Below are 27,015 nucleotides of genomic sequence, written 5' to 3' on the forward strand. Positions count from 1 at the left end.
CCTGGATGCTATCCAGTGACCTGAGACAAAGACTGGACTCCTTTGGTACTGTGTCTCTTCGGAGAGTTCTTAAGTACCGCTGGTTTGACTTTGTGTTGAATGAGCAGTTGCTCATGGAGTCCCGAATGAGGCACATTAGCTGCATTGTCAGGAAGCGTCAGTTACGGCACTACGGCCATGTGATGCGATTCCCCGAGGGTGATCCGGCTCGTAGGATTGTTGAGTACCCGAGCGACTGGACTAGGCCATGGGGATGCCCACACAACATACACATAGATAGAAGGTAATTTCTGGAGGCTGGGACTGGATCGCGTGTCTGCCTGGGGGGGGTTGACAAGCTGTTTTGTCGTGTGGTGGGTGCAGCAACGTGCTGTACCAGTGCATGTTCCCCAACCCGACCCTGAAATATGCTATATAAGTGTTTTTGATCATGGTTAATATTATTATATATTATAAATTCATCAAATATGTTGGTTAAGACATTCTCCCCTGACTATATCCATGCTGACAAATGGACTGGTCAGCTGTTTTCGAATACATAGTTTCTTTCAATTTGCATGAAATGTACGTTAAGCATACTGGCCTTTAAATATGTACAGTGATCCCTCCTCGATCGCGGGGGTTACGTTCCAGAACCCCCCGTGAAAGGTGAAAATCTACGAAGTAAAAACCATATGTTTATATGGTTATTTTTATATATTTTAAGCCCTTATAAACACTTCCACACTTAACAACATTTCCTGCACAGTTATACAGCATAAACCCTTTGTATGCTCTTAGATATTAGGTAAGATTTGTTTAAATTATGTAAGTAAACACACTGTTTATATACAGTAAAACCTAAATGTTATTTTAAAGTTATCAAGCGTCTCCGATATCACATATGTTACAGCCATTACGATAGACAGGCCACCAGCAATAAATATGTACAATGCAAGAAAAATTGTATACAGTAAAATGTGTGTACAGTGACACTAAACGTACGTACATGTACTAAGTACTGTACGTGGAAAATTAATTATAGTTACTCACCAACAATGACACAACGACTTGTCCGATAATGATGAGTTTAAATTTTACTGCACAACAAAGGACAGCGTTACAGCTCCTCTAAAGAAGCCTCTTCAGGCAACTGTGTAGCACCACCATTGTTCTTCTTCCGGCAGTTTTCAATCCAAATACCTAAAGCAGATTTCATCCGGACTACAGCCTTATTACTTCCACTTACAACTCGTTTTGCACCCTGGTTAAAGGACACTGTGGCTGTAGATCTTATATTCTTTTCCTTCTTTTTGAATAAAAAGAACCATGGACTCACTGATGCCGTAATGGCGTCCTACAGCGGCGTAGCTGTTCCCTTCCTTCAACATATCCAAAACTTTTACCTTTTCGGCAATCGTTACCATCTTCCGTTGGCGCTTGGGCACGGCCCCTGAAGCAGTAGCAGGAGTAGATTGTTTTGGAGCCATAATGAAGGGCTTGACTATGCACAAAGATAAACACAAATGAGCACAAAAGTTAACTCTTTACACAGTTAAACACATTGATGCTGAATGAGCGAGACGAGATTTCCTGGTTAACGAATCGAATGAGGGGCTCCGTCGCTGAGCCAATCAGCACCCAGGAACTTAACCGCGTGCTCTGACTGGGTAGCTTCTCAGCCATCCGCCAATAGCGTCCCTTGTATGAAATGAACTGGGCAACCAACTGAGGAAGCATGTGCCAGAAATAAAAAGACCCATTGTCTGCAGAAATCTGCGAAGCAGCAAAAAATCTGCATTATATATTTAGATATGCTTACACATAAAATCTGCGATACAGTGAAGGCACGAAAGTCGAAGCGTGATATAGTGAGGAATTACGGTATATGCATTGGCACAATATATTCTTCTGTACAACGATACAGGTACAGACATCATGCAATCTCTGTTAATTGAGATCTCTGAAAAATACAGTGTCCTCCAAAAACTACTGAAGTAAAATTCCTAATTTAGCTATTCTTATACACAAGCTGTTCGCATTTGAGATGAACAAATGTACATGAGGAAAGAATACAACGTATCACCTTTTATTCCTATTTATTTTTGTGCATTTGTGTTTTAACAATTTAGAATACAGGTTTTTGTGTTCCATCCCTCATTTCAGAGTAGTCTAAGTACTGGAATAATTGGTTGCCAGGTGTTTCTTATGGGTCAGATGTTTTCCGTTACCCTAATTGTATCCACATAAAACAATTGTGTATGTGTAAGTTTAAATTTTCGTATTGCTCTTCTCTTTACTGTCTGCCTCTTGAACTACAAAGACTGAATCAAAAGGGAGACAAGACAGATGTCTTTCACAAAAATACAAGAAATACAGATGCTGAAAGAATACATGAGCTTTGTCAAATTTGGAAAATCTTGAGGGCGGAGAAAGTAAGGAACCACTTGCTTACGAACACAGGTAAATGTGAACAAATACAGCTGATGATAGAATAAGGACTCGAGCCATGAATCAACACTCTATAACAGATAACACTGAAATAACCAATGGTCCTCACAGTACAGAAGTGAAAAACACAGAACAAAAGGCAAACCACCTATCAGGGCCAAAAAAGTTAGGATGGAATCAATTTTGCAAAAAAATATGAAGATGACCATAAAGTGTTCCGTAGAAAAAAAACAAGTATTGAGTGGACAGAGATAAACTTCTAAACCAAAGTATTGGCAAGATGAAAACAACACCAACTGATGATTAAAGACGTACCACTTTATCTGTAATCATGGCGAGGCAGTGTCTGCATTGGCACATCTGGAATGGGCTCACACATCTTCACTTTTGACACAAGTAACAAGTGAAGCAATAGAAAAACTTCAGAAACACTACATTTGCACATGTATATGAAAATGCCTTCAGAAACACTGATCAGTGCTTCACTATGCAGCAACACAATTACCCAGAAATCATAGCCAGCACTACCAATGAGTTTGTTGGTGTGGAGAGTAGAAAGTCATAGCCAAGTCAAATCCATTTTTTTAATCCAATCAAGAATGAATTTCACTTTATCTAAAAGAAAGTAGAGTCAAACACAACAACTCTCTCCCACCAAAAAATGGCTGCAGTAAAGGCTTGGCAAGGCATTGGTCAAGAGCAAACCAAGAGTCTAGCTGTGTCAGTGAAATGCAGAGTTTCTGCAGTCACCGAGTGAAAATGATTTTCCACAAAAAATTGAACACTGCATTAACTTAGTTTGTTGAAGGTTCACTGGAAGTGCAAAAGAAAACAAAACATAATAAAATGTTATAGTAAATATGCACAGAAATATCCTGAAAAAAATGGGACAATAAATGCTTTATTTTCACGTTATTATTTCACCTCAAATCCATAAAAACTAGAGTATTCATTAAAACAGTTCAGATACTAATGAAGAGTACAGTAGACATTAAGGGTTTACACATAACATAATTACTAGCCTCTTTGAAAACTCCATGCTAAATGATAATTAAAATAATGTAAGCTTAAATCCATTTGCTTTTATCATTATTCCGCCAAGGACCTCTAGAGTATAACTGCCTGTCCTCGGCCTATTCATTTCTTGAATCCTTGTTGCCTGTCCTTTCTGATCGTCTCCACTGTGGGCCGCCTCATTTTCTTGCAATAGGTTTATTTTAACCTAGTATAAGAGAGTCTGGGTGTGTCCATGATTGTGCCCTGTGAAGGACCAACTTCCACCCATAGTGCATTGCTATCTAGACGCCGCATAGATTACAGTTCTCAAAATGGAACAAAGTGTCCTCACAATTGAGTCGATGGATACAATTTTAACAGTCCTTCAAATATTAAGACCTACCAAAAATGTAATAGCTGGCCATTTTTAGGTGTCACAAATGAAGAACGGATCATTCTTGGGACAAAATTGCATCAAATGATGTGAATGACAATTCAACTGCCATTCTTCCCCACCCAGCACCCCCAGTCCACACACACACACACAAAACCTATCCACACAAACAATGGACAAATAGGCCAGCTGAGAGCTTAGATTCCTGAACAATTTCCTACCCCCGCTACCCCCACCTTGAGAAGCCTTCTCCTTCTGGCAGATCAGGCTGAGGGGCGGATCACGTGGTGTAGATTTGGGGGCAGTGGGCGGGGGTGTGCATGTGTGTTTGAGTGCAAACCCAATACAGTACAATACTCCAATGCTTCCTACCAGCTGGAGAAGGGGGGAGGATTATTCAACAAGGGGGGTCTCTGACAACCATACAATGCACTGCTTTCAGCAGAAAGACAATCCCCAATTTAACCCATTCTAGCTTCAGCTTACCCTATGATCAGTTACCTCACTGCAAGTGCTTCATGCAGCCTGAGATGCCATTTTTAACTGTTTAGTCTCCTATGATACTTGTCCAGCTTGCCTTCAGCAACATTTTCAACAAAAATTACAAAAAGATAATCGTGCATGCTTAGTAGTCACTCAATGCAACTAAATGATGTATTACTTTGGCCTTTTAAATGTACAAAGTTTGACCTATATATAACTTACAAAACTTAAATGAAATTACTTGAGTAAGAGGGAAAACACCCAGTGTTTCAGGTTTAAGCATCTTTGGGATCTGTAATCAAATCAAGAACTCTGTCAGGCCTATGAACTTGAAGGACAAACCTATTAGTGGAAGGCATTAGAATATCTTTAAGTACCACAAAGAACTTATCTTGGAAACTCAAAACCAACAGTTACGACAGAATTAAAATGCACGCAATGCAATGGCCCTTTCACATCCTGGCTTTTTCCATTTAGTTCTTCCAACTCAGATGTATGGAGATGCCGCTTTACTGCATTGTAGTGTCACTACTATCACCCTGATGCAGTACAGTCAAGCTACACAGTAAAATGCAAATCATCACTTCCATGGTTGCCACTGCACTAAGAACAGTACAATTATACAGGCTTGGCATGAGAGGCTTGGCATGAGGGTAAAACAGAACTGTTACCCGACCGTCGCAAACCCCCTGTAAAGCCCCCTGCCTGGCACAGCTGTGACCTTCCATGCATATCCTCCACGCCAGCCTCCTGTTCTCAATCAGCTCACCCCATTCTTAAAGGGACAGTGTGCCTGTGAACAGCTCAACAGCTTGTGGAAATTGCTAAGAGGCCACAATCTGCTTACAAGCCCAGCACATCGTTTTCGTTTTAATGAAAAATGCTTCTGAGCCGATTTTGACGCTTTTATTTCTTCCCTGATTCATTTCATGACAAAATGAAGTAGAATAAAACCTCAGGTCTTTACTGCGAGGAGAACGGGCCCCAATCTGCATCAAAATAAAGATTTTTTGTGTATTTGTTTTTGAGAGAGGGACATAAAGAATAGGAGGATTACTTTGGAGTTTGGGATACAAACAAATGTGGTCTGGAATACTTCAACATCTTACAATCGGTCTTAATACATAATCAATTCAATCTAATCAATTCATTCTACTAAAAAACAGGTTGCTCCATGCAGACTCATTTTGTCTACATACGCTTACTTATTAAAATTTTTATAAATCCAAGTACACTAGCAATATTTTCATCTTTCTTAACTTTCTTCAGTACCTGAAGATTAAAGACTAAATGATGTATAGTATTTTCTAAAATACAATTAAAATAGAAACTGCACTCTTCCCACTTCCCATGCTGATAGCCAAGGACTGTCCACATGTACCCAAAAGACACCCATCTTAATGGCAAACTAATTATTCTGTGTTAGTGCTAATTGTTCTACCCATTTATAAGAAGCTGCAGCCTACATGTGATGTTGAAACAGTAATCCTGAACTATTTATACTTGTAATCTGACCTCCCTAAAGGGGCTAAATAGATACCAGGCTACACTTTCCATAAGACCTGCACGTTTTTTTGCTGTGCCCTTTAACTTGGGCCCTTCAATGCTTACAAAGGAGTAATGTTTGCCAAAGGACTATTTCCTCAGATTACTAAAATTAACACTGTACATAATACAATAGATTTGCAGGGTCTGTCAATCTGTCATTTGTACTTATGTTAAAAAAAAATACCTGTTGTAATAACATGCCTATTTCCATGCTCAAGTCATTTTGTGGTTAGAAGGTAGACCACACAATGCTGGCAGATCAAAAAGGCTAAAACACAGCAAACAGTGCACGAAAGCAACAAAACAAGGTCCATGAATTTAAAATAAATGTGAGATCAGTCTTCCATCCACCTACAGGCACATCCCTAAGGCTGTGATGATTACAGGGCTGCAGCCAACAACTATTAAACACAGGCATTTTGCTCTGTCTGTCAGAACCGTTCTTTCTAATCAGAACGTATGTTGGCAAGCTGCAAATTCAAAAAGGTAATCCTTAACAACTGTAGCAGTTTTAACTAATACATATGATGTGCAGGTATATAATTTGAGAGGACACCAAAATTTAAAAAAAGCAAGTTTGGAAGATGGATGCATGGATAAGCACATTTATCTGGCTACATGAATCAGCCATAGTCAGACAGCAAAACATACAGTACAACTTAAGTTCTGCCTATTCTGCCCACATCAGCCTTAAGCCAGGAAATATTCAAAAGAATGTAAGACACTGCTACAAACAGGACTAGAACATTCAGTCTGTGAAATTATTTTAGCTAGCTAAGGACTTCCTGCATTTGCTCACCAATAGCCCAACCACTTTATTGTTGAAGGGGCTGCCAAAACCTACCCCCTCCCCATCGTTTGTGACTGTGGCAACTGTGACAGCCACACCCATTTTGTCCATGATATGCTAAAAGATGCTCCTCCTGCTCAACCCCCAATGTCTGATGTGATAGCTACAACCCCCACTGTAAGTACAACAACACTTATAGTTAATAGCCAATTGGCTGTAAAATCTTTTCCAGACATTTTCAAAATGCTGTTAGGGTATTTGCCTAAACTGTATAAATCAGACGTTTTGTTCCATATCTCCATGACCCTCTGCATTTTGAATGCCTCAACCCTTCCATCCATGTTGCAGTTTTGGGTCACTACAAACAGCAGCCTTTTCTGGCATAACTGTGTGCAAGACAGAAATCAGGTACTGTACCATGGCTAGATGTACTTTTGCATACAACATCATTCACTCGCGCCAGGAAAATGAGCAGTAGTTGATTCGTTTATCTGGTGCATTTTCTATTCATCCATCACAATACTTTGTGAAACATCTACCTATTTCAGGGACACGGGGGCAACAGTGTATCAATGATAGCACTGGTTGCTAGGTGAAAAGCAACCCTAGATGAGGCCAAAGTCCACCTCTTCATGTACACACTTACTGTACGTTTTATTATTTATCTAGAAGATCACCCTTACTGAGGTCTAGGAATGACAAGACCAGGTTTTGCTGTCTACATAGAATTGCCTGATCAGGACTAAAGTGGTGCAGTTCCCTTAGCCTCTTTGAGTAAGACATGCCCCTTGACCAAGGAGGCACTTAAGTACTATTACTTGCACAGCTACAAAAGTTTTACGGTTTTCCCTTGTACTTAAGTAACAAGAATTACAACTCTATTCTAAATGCTGCTTCACTATAAATTTTCCTCAATATTTATTTTTTGGCACAGCTCCCAATAACCTCAGTTCTTTTTTGGACTTGAACCCTTATGAATCCTAGCTCTGGTGCAGACAAGAAAAGCAAATGCCTTTCCATTCCAGAATACTTACATAATTACAACATTTAACCTCCTAAGCTCTGTTATACAATATTCCATACTTTTTATGTACCAGAAAGATAATACTGTCAATGTTTCAAAAATGTGAAGTCTAATTCCAAAATGAAACTTTCAGCCTGTTCTCTTCACTCCTATAGCAGTGGAAGCAAATGTTAACTCTTAATATCTGCAGGAAGCCTAATTGGGGGACATAATTACACACATGGCCCTCTTAATGTATGGGTACTGGCCAGGAGCCCCAGGAGCATAGGGGCCCACAATGTTTCTCATTCCTATGTATGTTTCTGTTTTGCTATCAAAACAGGAGCCCCAGCACACTACTTTGCCCGGGGGCCTATGATGCTCTTAAGACGGTCCTGTTCACACACATAAATTATCTCCACCCTCTTTTAATAGGAATAAGATGCATTGCAGAAATTCCTCCCTCTTTACCGAATATTTTTTTTTCTGTCTCAGTATTATTGGTGACTCTAAACTAGCGTGTTATTCATACGCCAGGATGAACTGGCACACTGCCCTATGGTTAATTCCTGCCTTGCACTGATGTTGCCAGGAAGGGCTCTGGACCCCAATACCCCAAAACATGAATGATTTAATTTTATATATGGGTGCATATTATTAAAGTATTACTTTTAGTATTACATCTTTTATATTCACATATATACTGTATATTATCAGACATACTTCAAAGACGGGCTGTGGGCTAAACTACCGGTAGTTGTCTTTAAAAGGAATGCATAACGAAGCTGAGACAGTCAAATTCTCCCCATCTAAGCAAGCGGCTCTTGCGGCTTGAGTCTGAAAGCTGTCTTGCTTATGACCGTGGGAACTTGATCTTGTGCAGACACACAAAAACAGAAGCAAGAAAAGTAACAGATACAGAGCACTATACTAAGGAAGCGGCAGTTCTTTTGACAGAAGAAAAAAGGAGCATGTGCAGTTCAAGTAAACGTCCTTGAGGTAGGAAGGAAAGAAGCTAAACTGAGGAGCCGAAAGCAACCGTCTAGACGGGCAGAATGAAGAAGGTACTGCTGCCAAGCTAAAGCCGTCACCATCCAACACGGACAGACCGAGATGCAGTGTGGTGTGGACCACACCACAGAAAGACGGAAGTTAACTCCCCAGAAAAGCAGCTCTGTCAGTCTGGGAAAGAGGAGGTAGCCTTCGAACAGAAAACCTTGAAAAACAGCACTTGAAATTACAGGTGCAGGTGTCCAGCTTACACAAGTGCGCGCAGGCGCTTGTAAAGTACATGAGGTATCAGTGGCATCCTGCTAAATTTTTGCCAGCATTTTTCACCTGATGAAATGCGTTTAGCTCAACAAACGTTACACGTTGCCAAGTCGCCAGCTGAACGCACACGATATCTTTCGCGCTACCAAGGACAGAGCCGAGTCGGTGACGTCTCGCACGCGCGCGAGGTGCCCAATCGGTCTTGCCAGGGAGAGGCGCGCGCCCGTGACCATTAAACCCCGTTAGCACACACGCGCCTCCGCTGCGCACCAATAACAGCAGCCAGCCGAGTGGCGTCTCTGTCCCGGAGGCGGCGCTGCGCCTTTAAGACTCGCTCGTTCCTCGCGCTCTCCCCAGCTCTCTAAGATGGTGCCCCGCTCAGTCTCGGTTGTAGCAGCTACCCGGGCTTCCTTCCTTCCTCCTCCTCCAGGGCTAAAAGGGGTAAAAAGCCGCTCAGCTGCTTTAACACGCCTGGGTAGAGCGCTGCCATGCAGTGAGGCTATCTGAATGCACTTTAATGGGGCGGCGGAGGTGGAGGGGGGAGGTTCTACCTAGTTCAGAGGGCAACGCCTAAAATGCTGCAAAAATGAAACACCTTCCTTTATCCACTTTTTATTTCCCCCACCACCACCCTTTATAACTGGGAGATGCTGCTACCAAGGAACTGGAATACCAGACCGGGTAAGGGGCTGCAAATACAGGCTCCTATTCTTAACAGCGAGGGCTTATTAGACAGGCAAATATATAGACGTACCAAGACAATTTTTTTTTTGGAAATTGTAAAGAGGAATCGGACTTACTTTCTTGTTCTGTGTCTCGGTGTGCATCTCGGCGTACACGGTGCTGATGAGGAGGGGGGAGCTCGCCTGGGCTCCCGGGTGGGTGACGATTTCACGGACAACTTGGTGTCTTTTCTCGCTCTCTCTTTCTGATGGCTTCTCTGTGTCCCCCACCACAGTCTCCTTCTTCCCGGGGCCAGCTAGATCATAGCTTAGGCGCTGAAAAGCCTCTTTTTCTCTGTCTGCGTCTCCCTTAGCTGTTGTTGCTCAGTTCGGGTGGATTTTTTTCTCTTTTTTTTCCTCTCCTCCGCCTCTCCCTGTCCCTGACCCCACCCTGCGTCTCCACCCCACACACTGCATGCTGTGTCAATCAAAGGTATTGCAGCCGCAGCCCTCAGGAGAGACTGAGCACTTTGCCAATCGACTCATTTTGTTACTTGTAATCCTTCACACCCATGCAGGCACACCTGCAAATTTGTATGCATTTATAACTGCATAAATATAGCATTTTAATATGCACCGTACGTTTACGTTTCACCCACCCCCTTTCCTTCTCCAGCGCCGAAGTTTCACCCCCGGCTTTTTGGAGAGCAGCGCATAATGCATTAACTAGACGCAGTGTGACAAAATAAATAGCACGCATGCATTCAGCTTCGCATATACACTGACTGTCTTAAAATACACGCACTCTTACTATTTCTTATGTGCACCCTCTTAGCAATACTGTCTTTATGTTATTTGTAACATACACGGCTATTATAAACCAATCGTAAGTATTCGCATAAAGGGGCATCCGGCGTTAGTATATGGTGAAAAAATAAACATCCAAAGAGTTCTAGCTGATGCTGTTTGATCTATACAAATTTAACATTTTGTTACATTGTGTCACCTGCAGGCAGCTCCACCCACGCATTGCAGGTTAGCAAGGGTATGACGCGCAGCTACACGAATAAAATACGCGGTGCCCAGCCCCTCAATATTCTTTTGTCACTATTTTACTTATATGTAACCAGATTGTAATATATAACAGTAGTATTTTCAAATGCATATACAATTTGTATCCACTTTAACATTTAACATTGCCATCACTGCTGGTCGGAATCAAAAGCTGTTCCTCTTATTCGCAAAGGCTAAGATCGAATATTCCGACGCGATCTATATCCGTGTGTAGCTTGCACGTTCTCCCCTTGGGTACACCGGTCCTTCTAGGGACTGTCCAGTTTACTTGCACATCCTACATTGTTCCTCTGTGTGCGAGGTGCCTAAGTGAGCACCACAATGGAGAAACGCACCGTACAAAATGTGGTCCTGACTAGCTCTAGGCTTTAGAATTGTTTGATACTATTCTCAGTGAATGGGCACTTTCGTTTAACGTTTCATAATCCTTCTTATTTTCGATTACGCCTCAAATTGACATCTGTTTTAATCTACAGAGCAGAAAAAAATGTGAAATTGTGTGATACTGGCTGATGATCACATCTGTAATTTAGTTATTATGCAGGGTGGTGCAGGAAGCCGCTCAAATGAAAAAAATCACACAAAGCATAAGATTGGCGTGTAAAAGACATGAGATGATGTCCCATTTTAATGACTTCCTTTTTCACCCACTCTCAAGTTCTGTTGTAAAGAACAAATGCTGCTTAGCTTCAAAGGCTGACTCTTCAAACTGAAGTTTTGACTTATTGGAATGGTTAGAATGTCTTATTTATGGTAAGCAAATTTGCGGTGCTTAAGTTAACAGAAAATCTATAAATCATCCAAAGTGACGCATAAAAGAACACCACAGTGGTTAGCCCAGTTGCGTCACAACTCCTGGGTTCAAATCCTGGCTGTTCCCATGCATCTACAGTTTAGTCTCACTTCCCAAATAAATACAATTAAGATGAAATGAAGACAAAATTGATCCTCTGTGAGTAAATGTGCTTTGTGATGGGCTGGCATCCCATCCAGGAATGGCTATAGAAAAGGCTTCAGCGCCACTGCAAGACTTCATGCATTGAGCAGGTTTGGAAAATCAATTAATTAATTAATGACTGTTACAAATGTCAGATTAGCCAATACAATTAAACAATATGATGAACTGAATCATTAATAACCTAGTTGGACTGATGACCAAACCATAAAATGACTTTCCAGGATTATGTGTTCAAATTATATGCTGTAATTTATACTTTATTATCCATACAGTACTTTCTGTGGTTACCAATAATGTTAGGGTTTACAGTTTTTAATGTGAAAGTCCTGTTGTGACATAGCTTTGCACAAATGTGAACAATCTTACAGAACACCAGTTCTATGAAAATTTTGTTTTATTTAGTAATCTTAACCCCTAATGAATATAAAGTAAATATTTTTAAATAAATAAATATATACAATACAAAAAAGGTTAACAAAAAATAAACACCTTGCAGAAAGAAATGAGGGGAAACTGAGGTTGTTGCCCATCTTCATTTTCTTAATGATTGTTCCTTTTTGAAATTAGTTTAAAATTAATACACAGTAGAAAGATGTTTCAGAAATAAGGGTTATAAAATTAATCATTTTATTAAAGTATATTCTTCAGACCGTTTCCAATGAGGTCATCAACACATGAAGACTTTAGGAGGCACTACTGAGCTGACCCCAAAGTCACATGACAACCTGGTAGAATAAAGTAACAACAAAAAGGGGTGTTTATTAACTAAAAAAGAAATACTAACAGCAGGGAACTGGCTATTGAACACAATAGAGTGAAAACAACAAAGTCTAAACCTTCCGTGCCTTGCTGAACAATACAAGACTGTATATGCCACATGGGGTGACTGGTCCACTTACCCACTGTCATATACAGGCCCCTTCTGTCCTTTCATTCATTCTATCCACCTAACAGATGAGCCCTTGTTGCTGTCAACCTCCCAACTTCAAGATCAGTGGTCCAAAGATTGAGAGGTGCTTTTAAGTTCTGGACCTACTACTACTTCCAGGTACTTCCTGGATATTACTGTAAAGACGCTGACAAGGTAAATCAACCTGGGCATTAGTCACCACCTCTATGAGCTGGCATTTTATCTTTAAACGAGCAGCTTCAGAGTCATCTGCAGTGGATCCTGTAAAAACGGCAAGATTGGCAAAGTCACACGTATTTCTAACCTTAGAGTGTCTGAAGTTACTGGCCCTTTAACATATAGCAAGCTACTAAAAGAACATAAAATGAGCATGAATCCATTGGTGTTAGGTGTGGGATAAGAAAAAGACCTATACTGATTTTGTAATGTACTGAGTGCCATTAAGACTTAAAATGGACATGCTGGGCTCTTCAGAGGAGTTGCAGGAGACTATTGACACTGTGACTGAGAATCTGGAATTCCATTTGCAGCATCAGTTCAGAAAGGAAGACAGCCAAGAGAATGCTACTATTGCAGCTCCACCATCTATTGTCCATCTGCTGAGGTCCTTTGGCTTAGGTGCACAGCCACTAGCAGAAATTTAGGCTCATAGTGCTGAAGAAAAGTGTGGCAGATCGAGTTGCAACTTGCTCCACATGAGCAGTATGAGGCACAGCTGGCACATCATAAACAGTAGTACTGTAGTAGTAATAAAATTCATTACTGCAAATGTGTGTGATGTGACCATTGTTTGAATGACAAATGCAATGCATATGTCTGTGTTATGTGTTATTTGGTATGGGATTTGTAAAAGCAGTGTTAATGTTTGTGATGCACCATCTGTTGGAATGAAAAACACAATGCATTTTATTACTACAAATGTTTGTGGTGCACCATCTGTTAGAATGTCAGAGACATGGCAACTGCATGGATACACAGACACACAGATACTTAAACTTTTATTAAGGTGGATGTGTGTTGTATTGCACACTTACGTTTTGTGCCAGGTTCAAATCCTGGCTAGAGAACTATGTAAAATGTACACATTTTCCCCTTTTTTATATGCATTTTATAGTTTTCTTTTAACATACCATGTGTATGTTGGACCGATTAGCAACTGGTCCTGTATGGTGACATGCTTTTCCAGGTCATTTCCTAGCTGGACCCAGAAACTACTGGGATAGATACAGGGAGAGCATGCAATCTCCACACAGACGGTGACTGGGTGTGGGAATATATGCCTCATCTGTCATGCATTCTATTTATAACATTTACAACAAAGAAGTACAATGTGTTTGCATAAATAAATCCCACTAGATTGTAGTTCTTGTCGGCAAAAGAGGATTTTTAAAGAATGCTAGATGATTTTTAGGAGAGCCAGAGTAGTATTAAACAGGTTGGCCTGAGACTTTTCACCAGCTTCACGTTATGTGCTCTTTAATAGAAACTGAAATTCTTCAGTTGTTCCCCACCTACCAACGCACAGTAACATTAAACAAATACAGTACTTGGAGAAGGCAGGGATAGGGGGTCTCTCCAGTGACAGGTGCTGAATTCGACAAAAACAGTAGTCAGGCTATTCTTACAGGCTCCCTAATGTTACATAATGCCACAAAAGTCATTTCAGCCTGTAGAAAACAGACGCTTATGACATCATCACAGTGGATTTTACTGCCTAATAAAATGCTTTCTGTTTCAGCAGTGTCAATACTCCTGATTTAATTGATGGATAGGTTAGATGTAATTAACATCTGAGCAAAATTAATGGAAATTTTATTTAAGAAAACTAAATGGACAAAGCCTGAACAGAACTTTTTAACAGATGTAGTTGGTTACACTGTTAAAACGTTGAGCTTTCATTCAGCTCTCCTTTTCCTGACGTGCTGAGGCAATTCATAGTTACATGGGCAAGAGCCTATCATGGAAGCATTGGACACAAGATGGAAACCAACCCTGGACACTGTGCTAATCCATGTTTTTGCACATACACTAATTCATATAAGGATAATTGTGTATCACATTTTAACCTAATAAGGATATGTTTGCAATGTGGGAGAGCCTGGAGAAAAAAACACCAGAGAACATGGAAGTTTCACTCACACAAGGTTTAGCCCAGGACTTGCAGCAAGGGCCTTAAAATTGTGAGACATCAAAGTTTCCTACTGAACCACCATGGCTTGTTCATACTAGGAATTATATGATTTGCACTCTAGGATTACATCTTTTCAGCAGTAGCCTTAAAGATTGCAAATGATCATATAAATATATGAACCAATATTGGCTTTCAGCGAAAGTAATTTTAGTTGCTTTTCTTGGTCCATTCTGAGCATGAATTTGTACTTAGCTCCCTATCTAATCCTGTCCTGTGCCTATTTTCTTCCAAAATGAGTTTCAGCTCTCTGGATAGTGAACTGGATGAAGTGGGTCTCAGAATTTTATGCTGGAAGAATATCAGATAATTTTAGGATATTTGGTCAATGTCATTATAAAATCGAGAAATGGGGAATATAAGTAGTTCTTTTCATTATTCTGGCCTAATAAATTAACTGATGTGACTTTCATTTTTTTAAATATTGCTATTGTACTTGTATAGTGAGTTGTCCATAATAAATTATAACATAATGTTAGGGTCACAGAGTTCAAGAGTCCATTCTGACAGCTTTAGACACAGGTGGTAGTTTATCCCAGGGCCCACTTAGACACATAATTACACTTACTTTCAAAATCACAGTGGGTTAATTTGGAATCAACACTGAAGGTTTATATTTATACTTTTTGTGGTAATAGTTCTTAGATTTGTTATCATAGTGTAGCCATTGTTAGAATAATGGTATAGTCTCTAATGGTAGAATGCTTTATTGGGGCTCACTGTCTGTGGTCACTGAGTTTAAATACACCTTAGCAATGTGTTTTCAGTTTTCCACTTTGTTCATACTGCTTTCTTAGAGTTTGATGTCTGAGTTTTCTATTACAATCTAGCGTTATTCTGCTAGACACCAGATTGGTTTGCTGTGCTTTCAGTGTGCTTGTGGTGGAATTGTATCAATTACAGTATTATCCCTGTTGATTTTGGGATTCTGCTCAATTATCCTTCCACTATGAATGGCACTAAATGGCACTTTGCAAAAAGAATGGTCAGTTTGTTAGAGTGACTTGTAATATGAGATAGTATTTTGTAATATGAGTAGTCATTTTCACTCCTTTCAAAAATGAATAGTAGAATAGTATCTAGTGAGGAAGTTAATTTTTAATTAATGGAAGGTCTTATAAGTAATGTAATATCTCATGTCTGAGAGGTGGTTGAGCAAAAAAACTTGCAATTACTCCTGACAAAAATTAGGTTCTTGTGTGAGGTTGTTGGTCGCATTTGCCTGGATAGGTGAAGAGCTCCGCAATACAGGACAACATAAAGAAGAATGACAACATTTACAAATCAAGAGAATCCAGCCATGGTGGTCCGGGCATGAAATTATGATGTTTATGATAACAGGATTAAGTTTAGAGTAAATTCTGAAATTTATATCAGTAATAGAAGGAATATTTCAAGCACAACCAGGACAATTTTGTGCTTAGCAAAAATTACTTTTTTTGGAAGTGATTTTTTTTAGCCCTAGAAGTAAAGCCCCAAGGCAGCTGGCTGTATTATTTCTTTCAACCAGCCCTGGGAGTGTCTGTGAATTCTTCAGAAGAAGGTGTAGACAGTTCTTAACCACTGGGTGTCCTGCTTTCTCCCACATATTGCCACTGTGACTCTTATCAAGAAAAGCAGATGGAAAATGAAGTGGACTTAAGTAAACATCATGGCAGGATTTAATGTATCACATACATCTGTAGACACATGGAAAATGCTATTATAGTTTAAAAATGTAAGCCTGCTTAGATTAGTCAATGAAGGAAGCTTATACAAATTATGTTACTATAACTATGGTACAACTTGTTATGATGACAAATGAAAGCAACTGCTCATAAAATTTTGAAAAGAACCAGGAAACAAAAGGCACAAAAATGAGGATTCAGGAATCAGGTTCAGGGAAGAAGACCAAAAGATCAATAGAAAATGCAAATCAAAATATATATATTGTGAGACTTGCCAGGACACCACCAGTTGGAAACCACACGTCACACGTTTATTAAACATAAATAAACACAGTCCCAAACACCACACAATGCCCACAGCAATTAATCATCCCAATAAAGTCCTTTTTTCTCTGTCCTTGGCCGCCTCTCTCCTTCAGGGGTCTTTCTCCTACTCCCACTCTTGACTCTAGCTCCTCGATTGCTGGAAGGCGGCCCCTTTTATTCCTGCCCGGATGTGCTCCAGGTGGCTGATGACGTCCATCCAGCAGCACTTCCTGCTGTGGCGGAAGTGCTGCCCTTTGCACTGGAATCACTCCGGGCGTCCCTGGCAGGTTCATCCGCCATCTTTGCTGGTGTGGCAGAAGTGACAATTCTCCCGGTCCGACGAGGCTTGAGGCGCCCCCCTGGTGGAGTCCACGGGTCCCAATGAGTTAAATCCCCTTTACCCTTCTCCCGCGGTCCTCTACTAGTCCAGGGCAGCTGCCCACTTATGACCTGGATGCTGTTTAAGTCCCTTTCCGGTCCATCCAGAAGAACCCCAGCGATCTGCCACAATATATATATATATATATATATATATATATATATATATATATATATATATATACACAGTGGAACCTCGGTTTACAAGTAACTTGGTTTACGAGTGTTTTGCAAGACGAGCAAAATTTTTTCATAAATTTTGACTTGATAAACGAGCGATGTCTTGCAATACGAGTAGTATGGATACACTTTGTCTGCTGAGCGTCATGTGATCATAACTGAGCTGATGGTTCTTCTCTCTCTCGTGTGCGCATCTCTCTCTCTCTCCTTTTCACTCTCACTCGCCCGCGTCTCTCTCTCCTTATCTCACGCACTCACTTGCACGCAGGTCTCTCTCTCTCTTTCTCTCTCTCTCTCTCTTCCTCTTCTCTTGAGGACAATCGTCTCCTATTCTCCGTCTGATTCTGTGTGCCTCACTCATATAGTTAACATCCGTACGAGCGTATACTGTTTACTACAGCATTGTGACTGTGTGTGTGTGCGCGCACGCACGTGTGTGCTGTGAAGTGCGAGTCCCCATCTTGCAACCCAAAACACAAAGCTGAGTCTCAGTACTTTAACGACACCAGCTTTATTCAACTTGAAACAGCAACAGCGCGGTTATTTAATTGTAGCGGGATCTTTATAATGTTCCTTGTATCACCCATTGACGGCAGGCGCTTATAGCATGTCTACGATCTTTTTGGATGCGCTTATACGGCAAACTGCTACAGTGCTGGGAGACTGCGATTGCTTTGGGACACTGTTCTGTGTGTCGTCTTGTTGGGTGGAATCCCACATTAGTTTAGAAACTCACTCACACCAGCCATGATTCTTTTTAAAGGTAAAGTGCAGGTTAATTTGTTTTATGTATTTTTACTTTATATTTTGTATTAATCATTTTTATATGAATAGTTTTGGGTTGTGGAACAAATCATCTGAGTTTCCATTATTTCTTAGGGGAAATTCACTTTGATATACGAGTGCTTTGGATTGCGAGCACGTTTCCGGAACGAATTATGCTTGCAAACCGAGGTTCCACTGTATATATATTTTTTTTTTTTTCAAAGAGTAAGTAACATTCTACTGTGCACCACCATCTTATATAGGTGGAAATGTGTCATGTAATCTCCTCATCACATGGCAACCATACATAAGATGATTGCTCTCATGAAAATGACCACAAAATTTCAAAGCTCAGACAAGAAAATATTGACAAAAGTTCAGTGTGCTGTCTTCACAACAGTAAGAGCAGTATAAAAGGTATAAAAGTTCTAAAAATTATAAATGCTAATTTGGAGGGAGTCAAAACACAGAATCACAACACTAGTAAAAAGTGACTACTATTCTGTATATATTGAAAGAGAAGGGTTGCCTATTCAAAGAGAGGATGCCAGGAACCTAGGAGTTACCAAAGTAGTGTAGGACACAAGATGGGCTTGACATGGGCCAAAGGCACAGAAAGAAATACCCCCACTGGCAATGGCCAAATATCTTGACATGCTCATCTTGAAAGTAAGAGAGAAAGCCTGGCCAGGGACAGTAGAGTCTATAATGCTAGTGAGTGCCTTAGATGTAAAAGGAAAGAGAGAAAGAATAACCTAAGTGGCAAGGGATTAGAAGACCTCCAGACCTACAGTACAGGGGGCCACACATGATTTCACATTTGAAAATATTGTGACTATGTTGCACTTTTAATGGTAAGACTGGGACGGGCTAAAAGGGAGGAGTACTTTCTCTCGAGCCCATTAAGTGAAAGTACATATACCATCTGCCATAAAATTATTATATTTTAATTTTTTGTAGATTTCTGTTCTATTCAGCTATGACGTTTTTCATCTTCTAGGGGTTTTGAAGCACACAGAGTTCAAATTTTGAAATGATTTGAGGCAGTGATGATTATTTTGTGTTTCAGAGCACTTGTTTCATTGTTCCCCAAGAAAGGAGGTGGAAGAGCATGAAACATAATGTCATCGCAACAAGAGTTTAAAAGATCAGCATCGGCATCAGTCCTGGCTCCAGACAAAAATGGTAAGGCGCTGTCACACATGTTCAATGGAGGACTCCCTCACCAGCTGCATTGAGGTATGTAATAACCCACTGGGGAGAGAAGAAGTGCTACCACTAACATTGTCTTCTTGTTTTTCTACCCTCACAGTGCCAAAAACCTGCCTAGTGAGGGCAAATAGCCAAGCCCCTTCTAAACCTGTCGACGCAGAAGGAGGAGTGACTTTTGCCCTGAGAAAGCTCTCTAAGCTGCCACAGAGACCTCGAAAAGCCTTTGTTAAAGCCCTGAAGGTGAATCGTGCTAAGACATGTATTTTTAAGTTTCATTTTTTCCAAGTTTTTTATCCTTTGTCTTATGACAAATAAAAGGTACAACAATGTTGGCATCCCAAAAATGTATTGCCTTTGAGTCTGTTACTATTGTGTCCTACCAGACGGAACATTTTAAATACTAATGGGGACATGGAGTGATAAAGTCCCAAAAATCCAACAAGTAACAGTGTACCTGATAGCGTAGGTGAGAAGGCTTAAAATGATATTGGGTACTTAGTCCAACTAAATGACATCCTTGAGTTGAGGTCTATTCCCCATCCAAGATTATGGATGAAAACTTTCTGCATGACTGCTAATGGAAATATTCCTGTTAAGAAAGACCTATAATTCTGTTTTTCTTGACTATGAAATTTAGTTACAGTTTTGTTTTTAGCAACAGTATTTTTGATTATTTGGTTTCAACTGTTGCTTTCACCTTCTGGCCACTGCTTCTCTCTTCACTTAATTCTAAAGAGTGTCCTCAAGTTGCCTGTTTAGAACTGGCAGCCCAGATATTACCTGAATAACTCATCCCTTTAAGGTGTACAGATGACTTAGGGGAGCTTTTTCACCAGGTCTTCCAAGAAAATTCTATTTCTGTTTTCCATGTAGCCAAAGTGGATTGACTTTATCAACAGAGATTTTTCTGGGGCTTGTCCTGAAAGGCACCAAAGGTGAGGGTCTAAAGCTGGTCCCCAATAGAAGATTAATTGACTCTAGAAGCAAAAGGAGAATTTAGGCAAAAGCTCACTGGCTGGAGGAAGGGAGACTTGAGTTGTGAGAAAGATGGGAATCGATGAATGTAGTGATTTAGTTTGCTATTTAGGATGTGGGCAAATGAGTATGTCATCCTACCAGACTGACTTAAACAAAATCTCTTTAGGAAGATGAGGAGAGGAAGTAGGGTTTCATTTTTGTTTATTATTTTCTTTAGTGTTTTGCCTGTTTCCTTTATTAAAGCCTCCACTGTGTTTAATTAATAAATGCACCTTTTAGAGAGAATTTAGCATTCTTGACAGCATTCTTATTTTGGAATGATGCCCAGGTGAGCCCAACTCTGCCCCCCATACTATATATGATAGATATAGATATATATTGTTATGATCAGCAACATGCAGAGACACACTACATGAATTTTTTATGTTGTCCGTGAGCTAGTTGGGAACACTGCCCTCATGGGAGGCTGGTGTGCTATCCAAGGGTTGTTCCAAAACACTGCCCCAATGTGCCACCAATGTGCCATCTGGGGCTTGGTCAGGACCACTGCCCAGGCAGGATGTAAAGGAGCCATCCAGGAATTGGAGACACTGGAGATTCTATCCAAGATGGAGTAGTGAATGTGTCCAAAGGAAGACTAGACATCTCCTAATAGTCCCCCTGGCCACAAGGGAACAGCAGAAAGCTACTGCTAGGTTGAAGCCAAATATCTATGCACTAGGCCCCTTAAGTACAGTATACAGCTAAATTCTTCCCATATGGTCAGGGATGGCTCAGAACCATTAGTCAGCCAATTGACTGTGACTCTAGAAGTAGTCAAGCGCTACACTTTAGGAAAAGCTTACTTCCCTCGGCCAGGTGACTTTGGAGTCAGGAATGAGAAGGAGACAAGGGTTTGTCTGTTAAGGAATTAGAGAAAGAGGAGAGAAACCTGCCATTAGCATGGTGAGGAGAAGAGGAGGAAGGTAATCCAATGTTAGAATAGTATGTCTTGAGGAGACAGGTTCTGAAGTGGCAAATGTTTATTGTTATAGTTTTATGTAATCAATGTCCTGTACCTTATTGAAACCCTTTTTTCTATAAATAAAAACCTTTGTGCCTTGACTGAGGTGTGTTTGTGGGTCATTTTAAGTGAGGGGTTGGCTCAAGAGCACCCCTCCTCCAAGGCCCCCCATTGGTTCCTGGCTGAGCTTTCTGTCCTGTAGATCATTCATTGAGCTTAATAGCATTGGTGAAGACGTCTGGGAATTCTTTAATTTCAGGAAGAGACAACTGAAGTCAAACAAATTAAGTTTATCATGTTTGCAGTATGCCTTTAAAAGATTCCAAAATTGTTTTTACAAGTTCAAGAATAAAGTGTGTTTAAAAGAACTAAGTGTTCCTTGTGCAACTCTAGACCCAAACTATGTCAATATACTTTACACATTGTTATGACTGGGAGGCCAGTCAGATAACAGATGGTCAGGAATGGAGGTGTAACATTACCTGTCCTGGCCAGGAGGCAGGCATGGAGAGTAAGTGTGGCATCTGGTACACCAGGGCTGTCATCCCAGTACCAATGGATGGGAAGCTCTTACCTGGCTGGGAGGCCACTAAAGTGGATGGACAACCTGGATGGAGAAGAATCCTGACTGAGATGATTACCAGTCCCTTTCCTGGTTGGGAGGCCAGAAGAAATGTAGAACAGTGGGAGACTGCGAACAGAGAGAAATGGGTGGCAGCATCCCTTGTGGTAAATCCCTGATTGGACGCCCCCAGTGTATCATGGGAATTGTTGATCCATAGGGCTGCCCTGTTGAATTCCATGGCTGCTACCATAGGTGATGAATCACCTGGCTTCAGCCTGACCCAGATTTGCTTCCTGGAGGCATTGGTTTGGGTGGATGAGGTTTAAAAGGGAGCCTTCCACTTTTTCCAGAGAGTCAGTGTTGACTGTAGAGGAGAAACAATGCTTTCCAGAGAGGAGTGAGGTAAATGGAAAAGGAAAAGAAAAGAAGGTGAAGCCAGAAAGACAGGAGTAGTACACGGTGCTGGGGAGAATGCTTGGTGACAGAAGTGTTTTCTGTGTTTCAAAAATTGCTGATTTGATCCTAGAACTGCTGTATTTGTAGTTATGTCAAGTGATTGGGCTTCCATAGTGCCCATTCTCTCTCTCTCTCTCTCTCTCTCTCACTAGATATATAAACTGCTCAAAAAAATTAAAGGAACACTTTGAAAACACATCAGATCTCAATGGGAAAAAGAAATCCTCCTGGATATCTATACTGATATAGACTGGGTAATGTGTTAGGAACTAAAGGATGCCACATCGTTTGATGGAAATGAAAATGATCAACCTACAGAGCCCTGAATTCAAAGACGCCCCAAAAATCAGAGTGAAAAAATTATGTGGCAGGCTAGTCCATTTTGCCAAAATTTAATTGCAGCAACTCAAAATTGTACGCAGCACTTTGTATGGCCCCTGTGTTCTTGTATACATGCCTGACAACATCGGTGCATGCTTCTAATGAGATGACAGATGGTGTTGTGGGGGATCTCCTCCCAGATCTGGACCAGGGCATCACTGAGCTCCTGGACAGTCTGAGGTGCAACCTGGTGGCATTGGATGGACCAAAACATAATGTCCCAGAGGTGTTCTATTGGATTTAGGTCAGGAAAGTGTGGTGGCCAGTCAATGGTATCAATTCCTTCATCCTCCAGGAACTGCCTGCATACTCTCACCACATGAGGCCAGGAATTGTCGTGCACCAGGAGCCATTGTACCAGCATAGGGTCTGACAATGGGTCCAAGGATTTCATCCTGATACCTAATGGCAGCCAAGGTGCCTTTGTCAAGCCTGTAGCGGTCTGTGTGACCGTCCATGGATATGCCTCCCCAGACAATCATTAACCCACCACCAAACTGCTCATGCTGAATGATGTTACAGGCAGCATAACGTTCTCCATGGCTTCTCCAGACCCTTTCACTTCTGTCACGTGCTCAGGGTGAACCTGCTCTCATCTGTAAAAAGCACAGGGCACCAGTGGTGCATCTGCCAATTCTGGTATTCTATGGCGAATGCCAATCGAGCTGCATGCTGCTGGACAGTGAGCTCAGGGCCCATTAGAGGACATGGGGCCCTTGGGTCACCCTCATGAAGTCTTTCTGGTTGTTTGGTCAGAGACATTCACACCAGTGGCCTGCTGGAGGTCATTTTGTAGGGCTCTGGCAGTGCTCATCCTGTTCCTCCTTGCCCAAAGGAGCAGATACTGGTCCTGCTGATGGGTTATGGACCTTCTATGGCCCTCTCCAGCTCTCCTAGGGTAACTGCTTGTCTCCTAGAATCTCCTCCATGCCCTTGAGTCTGTGCAGGGAGACACAGCAAACCTTCTGGCAATGACACGTATTGATGTGCCATCCTGGAGAAGTTGGACTACCTGTGCAACCTCTGTAGGGTCCAGGTATCGCCTCATGCTGCCAGTAGTGACACTGACTGTAGCCAAATGCAAAACTAGTGAAGAAACAGTCAGAAAAGATGAGGAGGGAAAAATGTCAGTGGCCTCCACCTGTTAAACCATTCCTGTTTTGGGGGTCATCTCATTGTTGCCCCTCTAGTGCATCTGTTGTTAATTTCATTAACACCACAGCAGCTGAAACTGATTAACAACCCCTCTGCTACTTAACTGACCAGATTAATATCCCATAAGTTTCATTGACTTTATGCTATACTCTGATTAAAAAGTGGTCCTTTAATTCTTTTGAGCAGTATATATATATATATATATATATATATGGAAGAGAAGGTCCCCCCCCCCCCCACGTAAGTTATTGGTATATATTGCCTTTGATTCTTGTAAGTCTAAGGATTATCCTCTGATGAAGACCCCTGGTAGGGGTTGAAAGCACAGGAATAAAAACTACTTTATGATACGTGATTCATTTTCTCCCTTTGTGGATCTCCAGCTGCACACACACACACACACATATATATATATATATATATATCAAAAGCACGCTTCAGTATGTCTGACCTTGCATAATTTCTGAACCATTTCACAGTTGATTATTATTCATTCAGTATCTGTTGAGGTGGTATATGGATTTATATTCTACATTTTCTTTTCTTTGTTTTTTTAATGTGTTTCCAACCTTGTTCACATTCTCCTTGCGTATGCTGAACACTGACTCATGTGGTGTGTGGGCGATAGTGTGTGTTTGTGTGAGTGCTTTTGAGAAAGACCTTCCTTAGGACTTTATTGTTTTCGGTGTTGTTTTATTTCTTCAGCTACATGATTCTCATTCTTGGTTATGGTGTTTACATTCATAATATAAAAAATATTACTAGTGAATAAAAAAAAAGTATGTTACTTATGTTGTTCCTGCTGGTTTTATGTTTGACTCCTTTCTATTTTTTTGTATTAGAAATAAAATAGTGTTAAAAATCTTTTAGTGTGTGTCTGTGAGATAGTTGTGGGTTATGTCAAATAAAATATGACAATGATGACAAGACTAAAGTGTTGGCAAAAAAAATAACCTTTGGCCCCATCTTGTGGTGAAAGTAAATTAGGGAACTCATATGGTCCTGATGTATACTTGTCATAAGCCTGAGAAACACCATTAACATAAACACGTTATTAGAAAAAAAAATTTATTTAATTGGTTTTAAAGCAAAATCTGAAATGTAATGTTCTCAGCTGTTTTAAAATAATTGCTCTTGACAATTTAAGGACCTTTATGTTGTGGTGAAACTAATATGCAGTGTGTGCTTATTGCTGGCTTTGTCTGTGGTTATTTCAAACCAGGGAAATTCCTAAGGAATGGAGGCTAGCCACTACTCTGCTGTATATATAAAATCTGATCAGCTGATTCACGAAATCACAGGCCAGTTAGCTAAACTTGAATAATTTAGAAAAGAATGGGTGCAAAACAAAAGGCAAAAAATCAAGACAGGACAAACAAGCTACCCTTTACTGGTGTGGTGTGTTACCATTTCAATGAATTTAAACAAGGAGAAATGTTAGAATTGTATAAGGAAGTAATACAAACGGCCAACAACAGTATGGAGTGTTATAAACCTTATATTTATTGTATATTAATTTCCCTTCAAACATTAATACGATACATAATGAGACACCAATTACTAAACTGTCAGTCAAAACAATTCAGGTGGCAATGGATACGATTGTGGCTTTAACATAGAAAACAACAATTTTACATTTACATTTATTTGCTTGACAGACGCTTTTATCCAAAAAGACTTACAACAGGGGTAAACATAATTGAGTAACATTAGACAAGGGCCTGTTTTTTCAACAAGTGTGTAGGACAGGCAACAAAAGATGATTGCCACAAGTAAAAAGATGTAATAACTAATACATTTTCAATCATAGATTAACAATCGATAAGGCAATTAAACTTAATATAACAACAAATCAGCCAACAATATGAAAGATCACAGAGCAAAGTTATTTTTAAATCAGTTTTCAAGAGAGAGACTTCAATTGCTTCTTAAATACATTAACGGAGTCAGGAGTTCAAATGGAGTTGGGCAGCCTCTTGTACCAAATTGGAACTAGACAGGACAAGAGTCTGATTGTGACTTGACTGTGAAGGTGCTGATCCACTGATTGCTCTATAGGCTAGCATCAGGGATATGAACGTAGTGCATGCTGTTACTGGTAGTCAATGACCAATGTAGCGACCTAAAGAGAGGAGTAACATGTGCTCATCTCGACTGGTTTAAATACAAGATGGGCTGCTGCATTCTGGATCATCTGCAGTAGCTTGATAGCACATGTGAGTGCTCCTGCCAGAAGTAAGTTGCACTAGTCCAGACACAACAAGATCAAAGCCTGGACATGCAGTTGTGCTGTACACTCTGTCAGATAAGGTCTGATATTGTGGATGTTGTACAACATGAAAATATGGTCAGAAAAAGATAGCTGCTCATCAATCACCAGCCCAAGGTTGCATACTGACTTGGCAGGTGTGAGTAATGGTGAGCCAAGCTGTACAGAGATGGAGAGTTAAACAGATTTGCTGTGTTAAGTTATTACATGGACCCTGGTCTGAATTAGGAGTCCGGTAGGGATTAGGTTTGGAATTGGTGTTCCCTTTAAATTACAAACATAACATTCTTAACCTTTCTTAATCTAATTCAGGATCACAGGTGTCTGAAGTCTGTCCCAGCAACACTGGGCACAAGACTGGAAGCAACCCTGGACAGGGTGCAAGCCCAGCACAGTGTCCACACAAATACACACTAACACAAGAGGCCATTACCAGTTAATTTAACCTACTAGTCTTTGGAGTAGTGGAAGGAAAACTTCAATGCATGGAATTACAGCCCAAGATGCTGGATCATGAGATGACAGCACCACCCCCTTAAACTTAAGAAGTTTATCTGTCTACTTTTTAACATGCTTATCCAGTTACGGGTTACAGTCAGTAAGCGTCTTGCCTGGAAACCTTGAACATAAAGAGACAACCAGCTCTGGACATGTTGTCAGTCAATTACAGTGCACACTCAGAGTCACTCATACAGGGTCATTTTAGAGCTGACATTTAACTCGGGGACGCCTACGGAAAAATGAGGTACTCATATACATCTTAAAAATGACACAGATTTTTAATGTCTTGGAGGCTGTTAAATTCTCACAGGTGGAAAGGAATGAAGAAATATTAGGTATATGTGCTTTGTGGGTAATGGGGCAAAACTCTGTCCATATTGTAAAAAAACAACTTCATTTTCGTTCTGTAAAAAGAAAACAGACTTGGGAACCAAAGCAGAATTCAGAACAAATGCACATACAGGTGCGCCTATCAAGACCAAGAAGAGCCA

General features: G+C 40.7%; 1 protein-coding gene and 1 long non-coding RNA gene across 3 annotated transcripts in view; one reads left to right on the forward strand and one right to left on the reverse strand.

Annotated features, from left to right (window-relative positions):
• The window catches only part of klf8 (Kruppel-like factor 8), a 92,904-nt gene extending 82,583 nt beyond the window's left edge, over positions 1 to 10,321 (reverse strand). The window contains exon 1 of one of the 2 annotated variants that reach the window (XM_039765895.1): positions 9,717 to 10,321. In XM_039765895.1, the coding sequence (XP_039621829.1) occupies positions 9,717 to 9,743 (27 nt within the window). In that variant the 5' untranslated portion in view covers positions 9,744 to 10,321. The remainder of the gene's footprint in view (positions 1 to 9,716) is intronic. The other variant, XM_039765894.1, reaches the window with a different exon arrangement.
• LOC120537166 lies at positions 8,878 to 20,537 on the forward strand. Its single transcript, XR_005635274.1, has 3 exons — positions 8,878 to 9,597; positions 19,074 to 19,189; positions 19,317 to 20,537. It is a non-coding gene; the product is annotated as an uncharacterized LOC120537166 (long non-coding RNA).
• The last annotated feature ends 6,478 nt before the right edge of the window (positions 20,538 to 27,015 follow it).

This window comes from Polypterus senegalus, chromosome 10 (genome assembly GCF_016835505.1).
Source record: "Polypterus senegalus isolate Bchr_013 chromosome 10, ASM1683550v1, whole genome shotgun sequence".
NCBI lineage: Eukaryota > Metazoa > Chordata > Cladistia > Polypteriformes > Polypteridae > Polypterus > Polypterus senegalus.